The following is a 22,348-nucleotide window of genomic DNA, read 5'->3' on the forward strand; positions in this document are numbered from 1 at the left end:
CTGTGATTTCCGCTATTCGTAACAACCCGCTATCTCTCAGGATGTTAAGAAAACACATGAATAAGTCATTAGTATAATCACACCGGCTTGGCATCCATATTCACTATTCCTGTTTCCTGTCATATATGTGCGTACTACAAAGAATGTGAGCATATGTGAAAAAGCTCTCTAATAAATCATATCCTCAGCAAGTTTTTCTAACGTACAGTCTGACCACTTTAGCAGCCCAAAACGTCGATAAACTATCACTATTAATCACTATATAAACCGTCAGAATGGATGTACGATGAAACATACTGTTTTCATTTGTCTTGTAGCAGCTTGTATATGGAAAGGTACAGCATTAGGTCATCTTATGAGTATGACGTGTCAAGTGAAAGGAATGTGTATTTACTTTAAAATTATAGGATATTGGTACCTTGTCCGAAGACTATAAATAGTTCCGTACGTCATGCAGAATCAGTACAGATGTATTGTAACTGGGGGACGAATACATCGTGACAGGTGAGAAAATGACCATCCTATATTCGTGGGTACAAAAGTATAAAGATAAATATTTTTCTGTCCAGGATATTAAATTTTCACGGGACTCCACTCTGCCGAAGACTGTTTACACCATGAAGCTTCAATATGCTCGTAGGTGCCGCTAATTAGATGTAATAGTCCTTCTTCATTAGGATGACCAATTATTAGGAATCATATTATGATATGTTCGTATATTTTCATCCTTTCATGACTAGAGTTTTGATCGTTGCAAATGCTTTTTCGGTTTCACTGCTTGCAATTGTCGCCCAAATGCAGTGGCGGCTCGTCCTATAGGGCAACTGGGGCATTGCCCCACCTAAAATTAGGTTCAATAACAATTATTTACCATTTATAGATGCACAAAAATCAATATATACCGAAATCACAGCGAAACCCGCATTATTCTTGTGCTTTCGCTTGTAAATGCCCATACCTAGCAGAGATGAGCGGATTTGAAATTTCTATGTCCTAATCCAATCCAAATCCGAACCTTCAAATCCAAATCCAAATCCTAATCCGTAACTTTTTCAGATTCCAGTCCATGTCCAATCCTAATCCGATTCCAACTGGAAATTCAGAAAAAATACTAATTTATGCAATGGAGGGATTCGAAAATTTTCTTTCACAACCAACGATTCACTTGATTCAAGATAACTAAGTAACCATAATTACATTAATAACTGATCTGAATAAAGTTTGTCGCGATTCGCCACACGACATTTCAATCTCCAAGAAAATAGGTAAATCCAATCCAAATCCTAATCCGTTCTGATAAAAATGTCTAATCCAAATCCGACAAAATTTCGCAAATCCTGTTTTTTCAAAACCTAATCCTAATCCATGCTCATTGCTCATCTCTGATACCTAGCGAAGTCTCTGCGAAAATCGAATTCTCTTCTGTGTTTTCGCTTTGTGAATGCCTAGCCGAGGCTTGCCCCGGTAGCGCTAATAGCAAACTTTCACTGTCTATTCTCTCAAAGCCACGCACAATAAAGAAACGGTGATTTACTCTCTCCTATTCATAAAATTACCGAGCAAGTGGGGCAACCAGCCTGGGTGCCCTTAAGGTGTGATGTAACAATCGTGTCTATATCTGAACTCGCTTACCGTCATGTGCGTTGAGTCGACCTTTGTTGGTATAGGTCGATTTTGACGATCTTTCGCTCCATGATAATTCTTGAAACTTGGTATGTTATGTCGTGAAGGTCGTATTTACCACTGCTCCAAGCTTCAGGGTTGCTACTCAAAGTGTAGGGTAGTAATTTCGTTTCCATAGTTGACTGTGTGCTGATCCGTCATGTATCGCAAACAGATTTTACTCAAAAGCAGGTATTGGTCTCCATTGATTTTGACGATGTTCCATACCGAGATCGGTCATGACATTTGGCTTAGTTGGTCGTAGTGTTAGTATCGATCACTGTACCAAGTTTAAAGTTTATCACTGAACTATGTGGGTGGTAATTTCGTTTCCTAAGTCGAGTGATAGCTGACTCGCCATTTATCACTAACAGATTTTACGCAATACCGGTATTGGTCTGTATCGATTTTAACGATGCTCCATACCTATATCCGTCTTGAGCTTTTGGACGGTATATCTTGATTTCAGTATCGAACGCTGTGCCAAGTCCCGAGGTTGACACTCAATGATTAGGGCATTGATTTCATTATCGAGGTCGAGTGTGGTTGGCCTAACGCTGACTACCACATTGCGGATTTCACGCAAAAGCCGGCGTTGGTCTGTGCTAATTTTAACTGTGTTTCATACTGATATAGGAGATGAGATGATGATTTCATGAAACAGTTTACTAAGATTCTCGGTTTGCATTCAAATATTTACTTTATTTTATATTCTCCAATGCCAATTTCACCGTGAAATTGTGGCCTTCAAGCCATTTTCTGACAACCCGATGTCAAGCGCGTGAGCTAGTTCGTTTTCGATGACGGCTAACAGCTGATCAATTGATCAGCCTACTCCTCAATATTTTTACGCAAAATTCAGCGTTTTTAGGCAAGACTCGGCTCTTATCAGCCTGGAAATTGTCCATTGATCTAATCGTACACGGGAGGAAAGCGCACTCTTACCTTTTCCCAACGTATTGCGATAAAAAATGAAAGGCTGACGTATAAGCGAGGATAAGGACGCCATGTTATACACTTTTACATTGCTGGTGCCAGGGGACAGTGTCTCTAGTTCGACCAAAATTGGGTATCGTATCGTGACCTGAAGCATGTGGTCTACTGCAAACGGTGTCTCGATATTACCCGATAGTCGACATTGCTCGGCTCGAGTTGACTTGTTGATATTCTAATACATCTTTTTCCGAAGTAGTAACCACTAGTGAACTTTTAAAATTCCTATGGTTGAAAAATCGCTTTAGGCCTGCTGATACAAACGTTAAAATATGCAGGTATGAACAACTGTACTTGATATTTTCTTTCGAATAATTTGAAATGCAAGTCTTGTTTACCATGCTTAATGTATATACCCCGTACAAACTGTGTGTGACAACACATTTTCACGTCGCAATACACTATTGTGACGTCATTTAGACAATTAAAATCGCGTACACCCCTTGCCCCACCACCCGATATTATCACGAGCCGCCACTGCATATGACTGTAAGCGAGTTCAGATATATACACGATTGTTACATCACACCTTAAGGGCAACCAGGCAGGTTGCCCCACTTGCTCGGTAATGTTATGAATAGGAGAGAGTAAATCACCGTTTCTTTATTGTGCGCGGCTTTGAGAGAATAGACAGTGAAAGCTTGCTATTAGCGCTACCGGGGCAAGCCTCGGCTAGGCATTCACAAAGCAAAAACACAGAAGAGAATTCGATTTTCGCAGAGACTTCGCTAGGTATGGGCATTTACAAGCGAAAGCACAAGAATAATGCGGGTTTCGCTGTGATTTCGGTACATATTGATTGTTGTGCATCTATAAATGGTAAATAATTGTTATTGAACCGAATTGTAGGTGGGGCAATGCCCCAGTTGCCCTATAGGACGAGCCGGCACTGTCACAAACGCATCCAGCACGACTAGTTTGACCTGAAACAACGCTTCCTCGAAATTTTGAGCGATACTGGTATCTGTTCACAATACGTTTTATGTTGAAGTTATTGGCGAGGGGGGGGGGGCGAGCTCGAAGGGAATTATTTCGTGAATTAAAATAGATTATAGAGTATTTTTTGGGAAATTTATGCCACTTTTTCCAAATATTTTTACGCTGCGATTTAATGTTGCCGAATATCTTTATTATTGGGTACCCTTTCCCCACAAAAATAGGTAGAATTTATAGAAATGGACTCTTCGGCGTCGGCCATTACTGCACCTTGACGCCATGGCCATGTAACATACGACTCCGAGAAGTGTGCCAGAACGATCAGCAGTGAGAAGAGCTTGGCCGAGAAGGAATGCCCTTGTGGTGATAGAAAACTTCGATATATATACAATATACATATATGTTTAATTGTCCATGGGCGGCTTAATGGCTGGCGCCGAATGTTCCTGTCTTGTCGATCTGAACCCCAGAGAACAAACCATTTGCCAGTAAAGCAATACCAATTTGAAATCGTGTGGCCTTTTAGTTTTGGCGATTTACATATCTTTTGAAATAGCAGATATAGGAGGTCACGAAATAGCATGCATAATGTAACGAAGTCAATATACCAAGATGTTTAATACTTATTTAGGAGTCTTACCTTTTCCAACACACCTCACTTAGCTCTACTGGTAAATCCGAATACGTGAGCAGAGAGGGGATAAAAAATTGATAGCAAAACATATGCAATTCCCGATCATATTGACCGATTCAAACATGAATTTTATAAATTTTTTGCGCTTCGCGCGTTTAGTAGACTCAATGTAGCTGATACGTAACGGGGGAAAAGCGTACAGGCTCAGGGGGACTGACGGGGTTCTAGGGGGCGTGGCCCCCGGAAGTTGGGTTTATCACCCTGTGAGGAGCCCAAGACCAACGTTTTTTATGGGGGGGACTGACGAAGTGCTGTTACGGTCCAGGTGGGCAATGAAGGCTCGGAATAAATCTGAAGTGGGAAATGAAGACAAAAAGGTTGAGAACCACTGCTCTAGAATATGTCAATATGCAACCTGCATTTCATTTGTAACGTAGATGTTTGCACTGTCGGTGAACTCATCATTAGACATTGTACCCTAGGGCTGTTCAAAAATAACTTTTTTTTTTCGGATTCCAGCCATTCAGTGATTAAATTGTCAGGTTACCTTAAAAAATGCTGCACACCAAATTTGGTTCAATTCTAACAAGTATAGGGCTCCGCGGATCCAATTAAAATTTTAAATTTATACAGGAAAATTGAAAAAAAAAATTACAAATGTTTCTGTCAACCCCATGAAATTGTTGAGCTGTCTTCAGAGACGATGCAAAAAAAATTTGACTCAATTCGGACTAGTAGAAGTGGAGTTATTGGAGTTTTTCGTTGATAATTCTCCAATTATCCTTGATTGGTGGATAATCCGAGAATTATCAACGAAAAACTCCAATAACTCCACTTCTACTAGTCCGAATTGAGTCAAATTTTTTTTGCATCGTCTCTGAAGACAGCTCAACAATTTCATGGGGTTGAGAGAAAAATTTGAAATTTTTTTTTTAAATTTTACGTAGTAAATTAAAAATTTTAATTGGCTCTGCGGACGCTTAGACATGTTCGAATTGAACCAAATTTGGTGTGCAGCCTTTGTTGTGGCAACCTGACAATTTAATCAGTGAATGGCTGGAATCAGGAAAAAAAGTTATTTTTGAACAGCCCTATGTACAGCTTGCAGCCTACTTTATAGGCCAGACCACCGTTATAAGCCAACCGTTTTAGACGGCCCATTGTCTGCTCGTTATGAATCGTAAACTGTCAAATGAAACATATAGGTTGACATGGTGACATGCACCGCAATATCCTAACTGAAGCAAGACTGTGTGGGCATTGGTTCCTATATGAAGAAGCGCACGATTAAAAATTGTAATGTGCATTGTCAGAATGTAGCAGCAGGGTGTGTCATCAGCAGTGTGCGCACAACTTCAGTGTTGCCAGCCAACAACTGCTGCTGTTGAACGTTGCTTCTCTATTCTTGGCAAGTTACATAGTGAGGACATACACTTTCTACCCAAGAATGTAGGAAGGTATCTTTCATTGTTGCACTACAACAACTTTTATTTATTACTACCATAATGCGTAGTCCAGATTATAGGTTCAGATCATGGGTCCAGATTCCGTTAAAATAAAGTTTTTCAATGAAAAATTCGTCAGTTCTCAAGTCAAAAAGATTTTTCCAAGCTAAAGTACTTGGTAAAGACAGACAGATCCAACCAGTTATGAAGATATGTCGTACAATTCTAACATTGTGTGCGAAAACTCCTAATTTACATACACGAGGCCCAATTTTGTCAAAATTAGGTTTTGTTAGTTAAAAACGACAACATTTTGTTTCTTTTGGTCAAAATCTTCGGTTTTTCAGGTCCAAAACATCGCCCTATTTATTACAATTCACGAAATGTATCACTCAGGTTTATTGCTGGTGTTGGGACTGAGCGGTCTATCGATAGCGAAAGACGTATGCAAGAGAATTTCAGACGGGGAAATAGTGGATGGCGTATCGGAGCAAGAAATCAACGACTGTTACGGTAACCAAATATATTTCTTTAAACAGTACAGTATTAAGTCATACAACTGGACACATTTTATATGACTTATTCAAGTTTCGTATGTCAGGACCGATAATGGAAAAACTAGGTCCAGAAACGGTCTTTTATCTGTTTCTATAAGCACGTTTCAAGTGAGAAAAAGAGTATATTATGAATCCAAGGTCATTGATATCACCCTTCACTGAACTCAATACCTTACAGTAAACATTATGACTTGGACTGAACCCGTTGCTGCCTGACTTGGACTCGTACCTGACTCGGTAGTGAATTGCAATTGACTCGCCTTGACTCGAGTCGAAACTATAATAGTTGGATTGACTTGTGACTCGGAACCTTGTGACTCGGTCACAACCTTAGCATGTCTCACAGCCGGTCTGATTATTTTCTCAGCATGCAAGGGATGGCATAAAGTTGAAGAAGGAACCGCTTACTCCGTGTTGCAATCGCTTCCCGACAGAGAGGTGGTGTATCAACAAGAGTATCAATGGTGCGGAGAGACGGCAGATGACAAATTTGAAGTAAGTCGTCTAAAATGGGAGGGAAGGAAAGGACGTTATGTATGTTTTGTCCTTGATGTTTTTGCGGCATTATACACCGACTCATGATATACAGGTAGAGCCTCCAGCGTACAGACGTTGTGTGAGGTCTCTGACATATGGTATCACAAATGATATAGGATTTTGAAATCAAGCGTTTCTCAATCATTTTGCAGGTAATCTTTCGCCGACCAATCAAATTAGCAGGATTTACCATCAGGGCATCGGAACCAGATGCTTGGGTGAAGGAATTAGAAGTCTGGTATGGTGACGACAGCAACGAGCTATCGCGAGCCAGGAATGCAGCGGCTGGCGAGGTAGTTAGGTATTAGAATCCACGTAGGCCTATATAGTTAGCAGTTTTGCGATCAAGTCACTACCTTGGAGTCATAAGTCATCTCGAGTCATTGCGCAATTTGACCCGTGTCAAGTCAAGTCAATTGGTGTGTGAATGTGATTAGAATCAGGTCAAGTTACTTGATTTGGTGGTGACTCGAGTTAAGTCAATTCAAGTCAACAGTCAATTCACAATTCAAGTCAAGTTGCTTTTGCAAAGTACGAGGTATGATCACGTCAGTACATTTTGGTAGCCGTTCGAAATACAGATTAAGCGGTCATTTATTTCGAATCGAGGACCGAACATAGAAAAAAGGCACTGTATCTCTCATATATACGTAGAGCTGCTAAACTACGGAAGTAGATGTGTAAACTCAGTGTACAATTATTAGCCAAACTGGAAAAGAGAATATAACCCCAGAAAGTAGTAACGAATTGATATGACGACTATTATAAACGTTTATGAATTACATTCAAATTCTATTTAAATCAAACAAAAGGTTTGGTTAAGGTTGGAACAGAGCATAATGAGCAGTTTATAGACCAGGGATATATATTTTGCTACTTGATTATTAGTTTACGTCAACGTAGGCTGTAATCCCCGATCACTTCGTATGCGGTCAATTTATTTGTGATAGAAAAATGGAGACTCCGTAAAGCGCGCGGTCATTGAATGATTGATTGCTCTCACAGGTTACACCAGGTTTTCGCGCACAATCCGAACACATGCACGATAGAGTGATTTTTATCGACACCAATTATTTGATGACTTGAAAGTGACTCGTAAATTTTGCTCCCGGTCACGAGTCAATCCACATTATGATACGCCGAGTCAAGTCAATTTGGGTCATTTTTGCAAAGTGACACGAGTCATCCCAACACTGATTGATAGTCAATATATTTCAATAGTATTTTATGGACTGATATTATGCAGTAACAGTAACAAGTATATATAAATGAATTATATTATATTTCTAGGTGTTTTATGGAAACGTGAATGAACGGACCACAAAAGAAAATAAGTTTGCTCCGCCAATCACAGCTACATTCATCAGAATCGTTCCCAAGTCTTACGAATCAAGACCATGCTTCAGGATCAACTTCTACTCGTGCAAGAAACAAAGTACGTCTACCGTTACGGAGTTACTTCTAAACCCCCCTTGAAATGAATGTATGCAATATTCAGGGTATGCTGCTCTTGAACCACCCATGAGCATGGACACTGATTTCTTGATGGAAGGTAAGAAATTGCCGAGATACGTTCTTGGGCAGTGGTTCTCAAACTGGGGGGCGTCAAAGCATTCGAAGGGGGGCGCGAAGCTGCGGTTGACTGAAGAAAAAAAATTGCGCTTTTCGCTATTTACCTTTAATTCATGGTCTTTGCTCTGTGTATAGTCCGAATTTCATATTGGAGAATACTCCCATCAACAGTCATGCCACCCAACTAGCCACCCGTTGGGATTGCTAGCACTCTCGTTGCATTTTGTGATATGACGATAAGGCGGGCACGAAATATTTCACTGTCATAAAGGAGGGCGTGTCAAGAAAGTTTGAGAACCACTGTCCTAGGGTGTAGGTCGAATGGGCAATTTATATGATGCGAGCGTCTTTCATTATCTTTAATATATTACTTTCTGTATGCGATGTATCCCCTTGCATGAATATGCAGCTTATGAGTTATTTATTCTCAACTGATCGTTCTCAACCTTGGCTCCAGCGTCCCCCGAGATCGATTTGAATTTGGAAGGAAACGGAAACACTCGGTGAATAATAACATGATTTTGATTGTGTATTAGTACTCACGTAAATATATAATTATATTGTAGGACTATACTTCTATTTATTTCTAATTCGTTGTTGCAAGTTTACTCCTGACAAAATGCATAAAATCTTACAGTTTTTCGTCGCGCTTTCTCGAAATATTCCAACGATGTATGCAGTCTCTCTGTAAATGAGGTGGATATCACATTTCTTGTGAAATGAGAGCTACGTGCTTCATGCGCATATCTTTGTGTCGAAATGAATACCCCCAACACACCAGATTGGCGTGTCGAAATCGGGCATTGAGACACTATATAGGCTTACCATATTTTGGGAATTGGGAAAGAGGACTGAAAATTTCCAGACGGCAAATACTGGAGTAAAATCCACGAGATTGCTCAATTTATTGCGAGTTCATAGTTAGGCGACTGAAAATAGAGAAAAGTCATTTTTCTGACTCGACTTAAGAAATACATAAACTTCCATTGAATTTTCCGTTGGTTGACTAACCAAAATGGTCAACTTCCTGGCATAACTCCCAAAAGACGCGCCAGACCGATATATACTTGAGTACTGATTTCCTATATCACATTCGAATTTTTGCGTACATTTAACCTAAAGTTACCAAAAAGAGTACTAATTCTCAAAAAAGTGGACATTTGGGCGTCTTCTTTCACTTTCAAACATGTCAAAAAGAAGACAAATCCTTTTAAAAGAGGACGTATGGTAACCCTAGCAGCTAGCACTACACCACTTTTGAGAATGAGAGCCCTTTGCACAGTAGAAATGATTTGCAGCATTTGGCAATAATGAAAATAAAACCAGGGATGTCAAACATACGACCCGCGGGCCGCATCCAGCCGGCCAGACGATTCATCTGTTCTGATTATATTGAAATATGCCTATATCACGCAGCACAATTTTACCAAATGTTGAGATTTTGGTAGGAAATACTTCCATCAAACAATCACTCAAGACAGCAAATGTCGAGCATGTCCATGGCCATAGGCCCCATTAATTATCACCCAACTACGGTGTTGGTGTGTCACTCTAGTTTAAAGTTATCAAACGTTCGCTCTCAACCTGATTTGTCCTCTGTTTTTACAGTGTCCTCGGAGAACACCCAAAGGTCCACTTTTATGAGATTTTATCCTCTTATTTGAGAATTTTGTTTAAATATAGGGTAAAATTCGAGGGATATACAGTAAATCAGCACTGAAGTAACTCTCCACCGACTATTTCCTGGAGCTGAGCCGTAAAGTTGATTTCCCAACCACAAAGTCGGTTAAAACTTACTATTTATGCCGGATCTTACCCCGGAATTGCAAGTCGGAAAATTTTGAAAAAGTGTCGTCCTATTTTCACATTTCCAAAATATAGTAACGATAAATATAGGATTCACTATATATTTACCTGATAATATAATATTCAAGGGAAAATAAAGGGCATGAGATAACATTCTGGAATAATTTAACTGGTGTGGCCCGCGAGCGATTTGAAGGTTTGAATCTAGCCCACCACGCCATTCCAGTTTGACACCCCTGAATTAAACTATACGTTTTTTTCCTCGTCGTACCATAAAGAATGATTCTATTGAATTTTTAGTCCAACGAACTGACTTATACGTTTTATTATATCAATTGCTTTGAATGCAGTACAGTTTAAAGTTAGGAACTGTTGTAATGTTCTCGATATGTTACCGAACAAAATTAATTCACTGGTGAAATCGGGGCGTTTACGTTTGGCGCGAACCCGACGGTTTCATTTGATCCCGAAAATACTACATGCAATCACTAGATCGGTAATTATTTGAGTGGACGCCGGGCGCGATTTTAGCATGAGATATCTGCAATATTGAAAACCAAACTATTGATTTGCTGCAGAAATAGAATCGGACGAGATGAGTGAAGAAGATGACTGTCGGCCCGTCGTGTGCGATATTACTTGTCTCGTATACCTGGAAGACGAGTATGGTTGTAAGAGGTGTGCTTGTGACAGAACAAACTCAGGTAAATTGTGTTTCAGAGTCGAGGCATTTCGAGTCGGATCTTACTGTGACAGCTAGAGACTTTTAATCTGTTTTAAATTAGATTAGACTTAGAATTATAACTACACAATGTATTTGAAATTTGATTCTGCGAGCCAAGCTTGGCTCGCTTCTCATCATACGGCTCTCCTGTTACATTTTCAGGAAAGATATAAATTAGTTTGGAAATGAAATTTGAGCATAGAAGCAATTTGCAGATGAAATTAGAATCGTAGCGCCTTTATTTCGTTTTAATTAGTCTAATAATAGAATTATAAAGATCGCCATGTCTGATACAGATGTGATAAATATTAAGAAGTATGCGAACCCTCGTTATTGATCGGTCTACAAACGAGCCTCAGTATTGTAGATTTTACCCCACGAGTATTCTTGCCAATACCTGTGTTCACAGTAATCGCAATATCTATGGATACAACTCCTTGGATTTCAGCGTCATATCATTCGCTGCATCACGATGGCAGTAAAAAAGGACGGAAACAGCCACATATGCTATCGACCCTATGTGCGGAATCAGTACTTCGAGATTAGCATTTTGTAGATATCTTATTGACTTCATCCTGTCTATGCCAACAATATTGAAGTTGTACTTTTCAAACAGTCATGCTGGAAGGGGATATCCTCATCGATTCATCAACGATGGAAGCTGCCGAAATCGCATACGGGATTCGAAAAGATCCTTACGGAATTATGCGAGGAGGTATCGCGGATGATGACGATCGTTGGGTTGACTATCCGTCAGGCGACAACTACATCATTCCGTACGTATTCGACGGAAGCTTGAGTGAGTTCAATATCACATCGCGGCTACCACGTAACTATAGCAATTTATGGATGGGATAGCATAGAGCAGTGGCGGGCAACTTCTCCAGTAAGCGGGCAGGATATAGGTAAATTGAGTACTTGGCTGGCCGGATTGCTGAATCGATGCATTATTTTCCCATTTATCCACATATACAAGGAAACAATAATATTAAATGAATGTATATTACCGACAGCAATGTCACTTCAAAGCCGTTCTCGCCGATAATGACGAATACAATGTGGATTTGAGAACAGCATTTTCATACAGGCTCCGCCATGTCTGCTTCTCTCAGATCAATTAACACACGGTGCAATCCTTAATTAGGATTTCAAGGCTTTAGATAAGCCCGGTACCCCTAATTTACCATTATATCAATTCATTAGGGTTGAGTACATGGTAAATGCCCGCAATGCAAGTCTTCTCGCTTCGACGAACTTACGCGTAAGCTCTACTCTACAGTCACTAAAATTTGACATTTAAGCAAGTAATAGGGATCTCGGCAGACTGTACGGGGCCGCGGGCCACATTATCACGTAAGACGGGAAACCGTCGCGGGCCGTATGTTGCCCATCCCTGACATAGAGGGTTACCATATTTTGTGATCGGGAGAGGAGGACATTTTTACCAAATCATACAAGTTAGTCGAGCGAAATTGAAAACAGTTGATTTTGTAGTATTTTCTAATCTTGTGGTGTTGACTAAAAAAAAGGACATCACCCTTACTCGACTCCCGATTACCCACTTTTAACATTAAGTTTGTGGTTTTGACTAAAAAAAGGTCATTACTTCGACCCGACTTACGATTTACCCACTTTTTACGTTAATTAAAAAAAGGTCGTCTCTATTCGACTCCCGAATGACCCGCTCAAACGCCCGTATTAACTATTTGATGTCAGTTATGCCGCTTTTCAGTTGACTCTGTCCATAATCCTAGCTGTAAAGGCTGTAAAGCAGGCCTGGGCAAAGTGCGGCCCGCGAAGCTATTCTGTACGGCCTGCAAAAGGCTCATTGGAAATCAAAACATAAAACTTGCTTTTTGAATGACTAAAACTGGCTGTATCAAATGAAAAGGAAATTCGTTTACTTTGAAGTATGTTCATTTCTATGCCACGATAACGCTGCCTACGTACCTACGTACCTACGTACGCATGCGCAGTCCAGATTCAAAATAAAGGCAACGTGGCAAAGTATGAGTAGCAATTGAAGACAAAAGAAATCGCTCTTTCCATATAGTTTAGTTCAAACCTTCCTTGTTGCCATTGTCAAATTACGCATTATACGGTATGAGATTCAATTTGTTAGATGATATGTTTCCCAATTCCTAATTCGTAAAACAGGTCAATCAGTGCTTGCGATTGTTATATGACTCATAACATATCTATCAGCACACATAAAGGATTATTGGTCATGCCCAAAAAAGAAAGCCGAAAACTGAAATTCAAAGAAGATTTAGGTTTAGAATTTAGAACACTATATAAATACACCAAACTGGAAACAAGGGTAAACCGGTCCTTTCAGTTTTTGCCGAGCATGTCGCTAAGATTAAGAATTTTAACAAAAGTCGGTCTTATGACAAAAACACGAAAAAACACTCGGTCAAGGGAGGGCGAAGTTCAGAAAAACTGCAAGCTTCGCTCAACATCAAGTTTATTTAAGTTTCACACTGCTCGGAAGGCAGCGACCAAGAAAATAAGCTTTGTACTATTACATATACATGTCAGTGCAGTGGTTCTCAAACTGGGAGACGTGATAACATCAGAAGGGTGGCGCGAAGCCGAGAAGTTTATTGAAAAAAATTATCGCACTCCGCGCGATATACCCCAGCTTATAGTTGTTACTTTGTGTATTGTCCGACTTTATATATGTCACAATTCTCTCATTGACAAGCCATAATCTTCCATGCTATCAAACTATCTATTGGGATTATTAGCATTCCGGCTGCACTTTTTAATATTTTGTGATATCATGATAAGGGGGGGGGGGCTAGAAATTGTTCACTATCATAAAAAGAGGAGTGCCTGGAAAAGTTTTGGAACCACTGTTTTAAATTCATAATAGAAGAACACGGATAGAGGTTTTAAGAAAGCAAAAATGTATCATGTTTACCTATGTTACGAATCATGACAGCAAATAGATATTTTTTAATTAACCGTCACTTTCTCATTACTTAATATCAACTCATTCACTGAGCAGCATTTATTAGGAATGTAATTTACAAATAAAATTAAAATACCCTGGAGAATATAGCTAAAATTTTTCACTCGGCCCGCCAACATATTTATCATTCTCATTTGGCCCGCGGAGAAAATAATTGACCTTCCCTGCTGTAAAGCAAGACTTATTGTAACCCTAGGATAGTAGGTTTTATCATCCATATATTTCTCAAAGCTGACAAAGAAGTACACGCAGATCCAGGAAATCATGCACCTTTTTATTTACATTATGTTTACCGCCGCCGTATAAACGTCATAAACATTTATTCTCTGTAGCGAGCGCTGCAAGACAAGCTATCCCTCCGGCATTGCAAGAAATCGAAGACGCGTCATGCTTGCGATTCCGAGAAAGGACAAATCAGCAATACTACATAAGATTTATCAGAGATTCTGGTTGCTACTCGTACGTCGGAAACATTAAGCGAGCGTCAGGCGGGCAAGAGGTAATTTTCATAAAACATTCCTATTAGTATGAGCGAAAATAGAATGTTGGAAACTGACCTATGACAGCGGTTCTCAACCTTTTTGAGCTTCAGACAGAACAAATTTGCAGATCGGCTAACCCTAAAAAATGAAAACAAACTTAAATATAATTACAATGAATAAATGCAACCAAAAACATACATTCGAACTTCATTTAATTCTGTCATATTGATATTGGTGCGCGCTATACGTGGTTCTATTGGAGTTTCCGTTTGGTTTCCTTTGAAAGAAATGTCACTTAACCGATTGCTATAGCCTTTATTATACTGTCAAATATCGCCACAGGGTGCTTTCGAAAGACAACGAGAAAGCTTTCACATATAACTATGGTAAGGGTTGCATTGAAAAAAGCGGTGTTTTAAAACAGCGGCCCAAAAAGCCTTAAAACACAATGGCGTTTTTTTTAGTTGAAATCATGTCATAATTATGTAAATACTTTCCAAAAACACGTGGTATGGGCCTACGGACAATTATCACCCGATATAGCAGACGTATATTGATATGGGATGGTTGGAGCCCTCAAAATAGTCGGCTCAACAGCAATAGTGTATACATTTCGTTAAAGGAGCTATATTTACCCTATATTTTCAATTGCCGATGTCAATCCACTATGACGTCACATTTGAATATCCGTGACGTCATGGCGTTAAAAAGGAAAATGTTTGCTTTATATTGATTTTTGTTTTAAATGCAACGCTACCTATGGTAATAAACTAGTTGTAGGCTATTTTGAAACAGTCTCGACAACACTTGCAGCACTGTGAGTCGAAAGTAGACCATGTATTCTAAGTTTCAAAATCAATTACAATTTTGACGTTTCGTGGACAAGCGCCCAACTTTTTCAATTTAGATGTGAAATTATAGTGTATATATTACGTTCTTATGACGATAATTGCTGGGTTCGGTTGTAATCGTAAAGATGAGATTTTGCAGCAAGCGCCATCATATACTCCACTAATATGATATTGCTATGAGCCCGTATTGTCTAGGAAAAAAGATTTTTATGTCTTAGATCTCGATTGGTGACGGATGCCAATACAGAGGAATCATACAACACGAAGCGCTCCATGCGTTGGGATTTTGGCACGAGCAAAGCCGGAAAGATCGCGATGATTATGTGATCATTTTTCCGCAGAACATCATATCAGGTGAATCTCGAATAAACAGTATCAGTTGCGTGATATCACGAATTCAAAGACGTGAATATTACGAATGCATTTCCTAGAAGCCTGATGACGAAGACAGATTGACGAATGAAGATTTCATTCCGGCTTTAAAATGTAGCTAATTCGATTGCAATTCAAAAATCACCAACAAAATAGTGGTATAGAGCCTTGTCATATCGCGTTATATGATACGTGATCCTGATCATCCATCCTCAGAAACAATGTGCGTCGCGTTCAAAAGGTCTTTAAGGACTTGCGAAGCGACGAACTTCGGTATTGAATCTTTCCACACACCGAAAGAGAAACAGTACGGCGACCTTCGCCATCCCACATAAACATCATTTTTAGGGGGTCAAATTTAAACGACATTAACTTATATTCATTCGCCATACTCGATAGGTCATATAACTTATCAATGTCGCGTTCTATATGCAAATGACATTGTTTAAAGGACTTTATGTCCATAAAAAAGAATTAATTTTCACGCTTGACACATTCAAGTGACGTGTTCGATTTGATACGGGAGAAAGCACATTTGACTCATTCAATCATCGTTACCGGCAACCGTGACCGTACGAAAGACAGTTCAATCTCGAAGAGTAAATCTCATGTATATATATATAGGCCTACATATATGTCATCTCTGCTGGTCCGTCTATTTTCGAGGAGAATGTCTTATCCTTTGCCTTTAACGAACTGTAGAATAAGCTTAGCAGTTGCCACGATGATGAATTCGAAATATCTAATAACAGTGTTTTACAGCTGGAGGAATACCCCTCTCCACTTTGAGGACAATTTGTAATATTTAGGGGGGATCTTGTTTTAGGATGGTAAAGGAAGCTACTCCTGGATTCGCAAAATTATTGATTTTTATGGCGGAACTTTATTGCTGGAAACTTGTCCATTCTAAATGTGCCCCTGTTGAATTATTTCAGCTAACAGTATGTTTAAGTGGTATTGAAAACCATCCCTTTTCGTACAAATTGATCCCTGACTTTTGTAAAGTAGTTCAGGTGTGATAAAAGGGCGCTTTGTTAGACGATGTTTTGGGACGCTCGAAAGCCTTTCGACTAAATTGACTATATGCGGGAAATAGCCATGCCGAATCAATAAAAATTAGGATTGGTTTCATGAACGTTTGAGGCTAAATAACATAATTGACGTATGCAATAAGCGTCTGCGTATTACTTGCTGGCTGCAGTCGTTGAACTGGATCAAAACATAACTGAGAACAACGTCAACCTATAGCCTATCCATTCAACTTTCCCACTGTAGTGTTTCAATATCTCTCACAGCTTACAAGAACCTACATTCCTTTCCAGGATACGAGAATAACTTCGAGAAACGTGATGACACCAGAGACTTCGGCTCACCCTATGACTTCGATTCTGTTATGCACTACGGGAACAAAGATTTCTCGCGTAATAACCAGGATACCATTCAAGCCAGAAGTGATCCTTCGATGGAATTGGGCCAGGTAGCCATCATAGATTAACATAATACCAGAGGTGGTTAAAGTAGTCAAGAAAACTACTCAAGTACGAGTAGAAGTACTTCTTTCATAAGCAACCTAAAACTACTTGAAGTAGAAGTAGAACGGACTGACTTTAAATCTACTTAAATAAGTAAGTAGTTGTCAAAACGATCGTAAATCGTTCACATGGACCGTCAAAAGCTGTAAATTGAGGTATGCGGAAGGTGTAGAGATCTTGATCCACATTGATGCATTGCAGGAGGTATCAATATTTGACAGAATAAGTAGTCGTCCACACCATGGGATGTAAATGATAGTATTGATATAGAAATGCAATAGACATACTAATTCTTTGCTTACTCGAACGCCCTATTTTATAGAATATCATGGCATGGCGCCCTCCCCCATATTTATATATTAGAAGACCCCTAGTTCAGTCGAAGAGCAATTAGGAAAGAGCAAAAGACTTTGCGCGATTGGTATACGGCAGTGGTTCTTAGCCTTTTTTCCCTCCAGCGCCCCTTTCAAAAATTATCGTGCTCCAGCTCCCCCACCTCATATTGTAAGGACTGTAATAAAGACAATGGGTAAATGGAAGGGCCGCAATAGCACTGCGTTACCCCCTAAAAACGACTGTCTTGCGCACCCATAGCGTGATAAATCAAGCTCTTGGGGGCTTCACCCCCAAGAACCCCGTCTCGTAATTTTGATGGTCAGCAAAGTTCGTGTGACCTGGTCAGCCTAGGCGCTAAAATTTTCTATAATTCATGAATGAATAGGTGGCAATTGCATATATATGTCGCTATAAACTTTTTATACTTTGAGCCCACGTAATTAGATTTACCAGTAGCGCTGAGTGAGCTGTTGTATTGGAAAATGAAGGACACGTAATTAATAATTGAACATATTCGGGCGTGACCGTTGGTACAATCAATTCGTTACATATTCTTATTTTATTACTTTCTTGTCCGCTATATATTCAAAAGATATTGAAACGCATAAACGTATTAAACTAAAGTAAGCACACGATTCCAAATTGGTATTTTTTCACTGGCAAATAATTTTCTCTGATGGATGTTATTTGTCCTGTGGGGTGCACTGGGCGAGGACATGATAATTCGGCACGAGCGGTTCAAGTACCTAGGTACAACTACACATATATACATCGAAGTTTATTGTCAACATAAGGGCAATCCTACTCGGCTAAGGTTTTCTAGCTGACGTTCTTTTTGACACACTTCTCGGAGTCCCATATTGACAGGAACTTCATATGTTTCGTGCATCGTGGCGTGGTAATGGCCGACACCGAATTGCCTATTTCTATTTTCTATAATTATGAGTATTCTTCCGTGGGAGAGTCGTCAAAACATGATGTGTAATTTATGTTGATTGACCGACATAATTTAGGGCACCTTCGATCTCACCGATTGGGGGTTTGGTTTGCAGCAGTTTCGGTCCTGGTAAGAAGTCAAAGTCCAGTCGGTCTTTTCGGGACTTTGGTATTGGAAGTATTTCGCGCTTCAATCGCGCTCGAGGACCATTCGACTATAATAAACCATATAATAATTGTGTGTGGTATATTCAGGATCAATTCCAGGTTGTTATATCAACAATGTGATACGGTCTCATACCCTGTGGTTCGAACCATATCGTGTTAACATCTGGGATTGGAAATACGTGGAAATTATTGGTATTGGATTTTTCTTCAGTAATTTGTGAAACAATAAATAAGTCAAATGAGAATGAGATGCATATATCTGCTCACATTGAATTTAGTAGCCTACTGTACCCATTTATTAATTTTAACATGAATGTATTCCAAACAAAGCAACTCATATTACATAACGTTCATGTGAGGTTGTGAACCACAACACTAGATAGTATCATCCTTTATGATACGATGAAGAAATCTTCTGACGATTTAATTTTGTAGCTCTCAAATACAAGTATATTTTAGTTATTCATTTCTTGCACAAAACTTCAAAACTTATTTAATGTACAAGGGAATCTCACTCTCAAAAGTGATATACGGTGTCTCTTTTTCAATTTTCACACGCTGTGCGCTGCGGGATATAATACCTAATGCGAAAGATTTTGTTGAAAATAACCCTAGCAAGCGTAACGGCAGTGTTTTAACGGGAAATTGGCGATCTTAAAGTACGTGCAATTCGCTTTTCATGAATTATAATAACCAACTATATTTATGAAAATATATGTAGCAAATATCGTCGCGTAGCGCGACCAAAAATTTCGGGATGTGGCATGTTTTGTGGAATGTTAATTTGCTCTGAATACTAATTAGGGATATGTCCTACTACCACATCCTCTAATGCGAAACCATTTTTCTTCAGCGCCCCCATATCGCCCCCTAACCCCCTCCCATATCCCCCCCTGACCATTTCCACCCCTTTCAAAATCGCCAGCGCCTCTTGGAGGGCACTGGAGGCAAGGCTAAGAACCACTGGTATACTGTAATTAAAATATGGCAGACCGTGAAAATGCCATATAGTGTGTAGCTTTATTTTCGGGAAATATAAGTCATTACTACACTTGCTTTTATACTTCAACATGTATGTTTTCCAGAAAAAGAACGGGAAATATTATTAGAACTGTACTATTGAATTTCGTCAAATTTAATTTAGAATGTCTTCTTCAGCTTTCAGATATTGTTGGAGGTTACCAAGTCGTGTTTTTAGGGTTGCATTCAAAACAAATGGTTGTTTAAAAGAATTTGCTTGAAAAATAGTTTTTGTTTGAAGTAGTATAACTATGCCATAGTTGTGTAAGTACTTTCCAAAAACATGTTATATGAGTCTACGACCGACGATTACCACCAGAAATTGCCGACGTATACGATTAAGGTTGGTTGGAACCCTCGAAATAGTCGGTTCAACAGCTATAGTAGTCATAGCAATAATAAACATATTTCAAACAAGGTCCTTGTTTTAAAGATGTTCGTTTTAAAGTGATTTTGTTTTAAACACAACGCTACGTCTTGTACTTCTAAACATCTCTCTATCCATCCATCTATCGATGCATCCATCCATGACATTGGATAAGTCGAAAGTATATCACGCCAGAAAGCGTCATATGCTAAACTACGTTCTGAATTTCCAAATTTATTTTTAAATGTGGTTCTTCATTTCGATCAGCAATAGAAAAGCCTTCGCATTCGTAGGGTTTGCAATTAACAATATAGTTGTAAACTATTTTCCCCACCGCTAGTAAATTTGACGCGGAATCGGTTGAGAATCACTCATTTATCCTATGCTTTTCGAACTAAAAATCTGCCAAATATCGTTTATTTTTCAGAGAGTTCGATTTTCTACCGAAGATATCAAACAACTGCAAAGAATGTATCAATGCAGCGGCCCTGTTACCACGACAACTGCAACGACCACTCCTCCGACGACCACCACCACTACAAAACCTTGCTTCAATAGACTTCGGCGCCGTCGATGCAGGAGATTGAGGCGCAGGGGATATTGTCGTCATACGTATGTACGTTTCATGAAGAGAAACTGTGCAAAGACATGCAGAATGTGTCGATGTGAGTATGTGAAAACATCTACATGTCTCCTCCTATACATTTTTGCCAATGTCATTATATGCAAGTCTCTACCATCGAGTCACAAGTAATCTCGACTTATTGCACATTTTGACTCAAGTCAAGTCGAGCCACTCGATTTTTGAAGGTGACTCGAGTCCAGTCAAGTCAAGTAGAGTCAAGTTACGAGACAAGTCACAAAGTCATTTCGAAACACAAGTCATTGCTTTTTTCAATATGATTGAAGTAGAAGTATTACAGTATTAATTCTGAATCGAGTAAAGAATATCTGAGCGTCGTATGTCTCACATATACGCAGAACTGCTATTCTACATCGGCAACGCTAAGTTAAAGAGATGATAGAATAAGAAACATAATAAAGTTCAAACAAATTCATATGATGCAATACACAATTCAGCTACACATCCATACAATAAAATTTAAGCATGCGCCTATTGCTGGTCACTAATATAAATCCATACACTATATCAGTTCTCATATACTCGTGGTTCATTAAGGTTAGCATTGCGCAGTCTACAGAACACAAATACACTGCTCTCTGTAGCTATATTACTCTACCAGTCTACTAGTCTACTACAACGTAAGCTCTAATCAGTTTTCTTGCGGGCAATTTATTTGTGACACCTATACGAAGACTCGGTGAAACCCGGGTGCGAAATTTTTGTGTACAGGTAGAGCGACTTCGGCGACACCGACTACTTGATGACTTCAAATTGACTCGAGCATTTTGCTTCGGGCCACGAGTCAATCCTCAGTTTTGAAAAGCCGAGTCAAGTCAAGACATCTAAAAAAGTTGACTCGAGTTCTAACACTTGTGTGCCATGTTGTCCCTGCGAAGATATCCATTGATTCGCAAGTGGTAGTTTCAGCAGTCGGTGCTTTACTGTCGGATTCCCAGGTCTGGAGATATGAAATCTATAACTTGTCTTACCTTTTGCTCATTCAGAAAGTGACGAAGAACAGATGATGGCATGCCTACAATTGAAGATGTGAAATAACAATAGAAATGTCGATCACACTGGAAAGTGACAAAGAACTTATATGATGAATGCTATCGAACTCATGACCACTCGCAATTGCTGTAGTAAACCTAGTATTAACGTGTATTTCCTATATGTAGTTAACGTGAAATGTGCCAGTACGCATACAATAAAAATAACCCAATCGGTAATTGCTCGTTTATATTATCTTGATGTAATCTACCATGCGCCGTTCACGCAGTACGTTAAATTAAACGAAGTCGAAATTACAGTGTGCGATTGTACTTATAGGTACTTACTTACGGATGGTACTTATAGGTCAGTGGTTGGGGACCTTTTCCGGCCGAAGAGCCTTATTGGTCCAATATTTTCAATTGTAACTCCCAAAGAGCCATACATGTTGCGTCATAATTCAACATCAGTAACGTATTGGTAGCACTAGTATAGATTCGTAGTTTGCGGCATATTTTTCTGCTCACATGGGTAGGTGGAGCCAAAAATGGCAACTACACCAGTATATATCCACCGTGTGATACGCCAGTGTCGTGGGGTTAGGGGAGTCAAGTGAGGCAGTGCCTTAGAGGTCGTCAGGGATGAGCGAAGTAAAATTGTGAACCCTACAATGGTTATTGGTATCTTCTATCGATGTTTATGAATGACTGGATTTTGATCAATTTTATTCCCAAAATCACGGTATTTTCATATTTTTTCGTTCGAAAAAAAAAGCGCCAAAGGAGAGGTAAGACCCAGATGAGGCACAGACGGACCAAGGCTCACC

The 22,348-nt window shown here is 39.4% G+C and overlaps 1 protein-coding gene across 1 annotated transcript; it reads left to right on the top strand.

Annotated features, from left to right (window-relative positions):
- Positions 1-422: 422 nt before the first annotated feature.
- LOC145445417 (uncharacterized) lies at positions 423-21,761 on the top strand. The gene is made up of 14 exons (XM_080323610.1): positions 423-504; positions 570-636; positions 6,067-6,183; positions 6,595-6,722; positions 6,917-7,057; positions 8,055-8,199; positions 8,263-8,316; positions 10,721-10,846; positions 11,483-11,665; positions 14,176-14,342; positions 15,395-15,530; positions 16,871-17,025; positions 20,335-20,572; positions 21,537-21,761. Coding segments are annotated over exons 2-14 (1,611 nt in total). The 5' UTR covers positions 423-504; positions 570-617; the 3' UTR covers positions 21,539-21,761.
- The last annotated feature ends 587 nt before the right edge of the window (positions 21,762-22,348 follow it).

Source organism: Botryllus schlosseri, chromosome 8 (genome assembly GCF_051294905.1).
Source record: "Botryllus schlosseri isolate E-star chromosome 8, Bs_hap1, whole genome shotgun sequence".
NCBI classification, from domain to species: domain Eukaryota; kingdom Metazoa; phylum Chordata; class Ascidiacea; order Stolidobranchia; family Styelidae; genus Botryllus; species Botryllus schlosseri.

Excerpts from the sequence above, each read along its gene's own strand:
- LOC145445417 (XM_080323610.1), top strand. Across the intron at positions 6,184-6,594 it reads AGAAATCAACGACTGTTACG|CATGCAAGGGATGGCATAAA; the intron begins GTAACCAAATAT and ends TTATTTTCTCAG. Across the intron at positions 17,026-20,334 it reads CTTCGATGGAATTGGGCCAG|AGAGTTCGATTTTCTACCGA; the intron begins GTAGCCATCATA and ends TTTATTTTTCAG.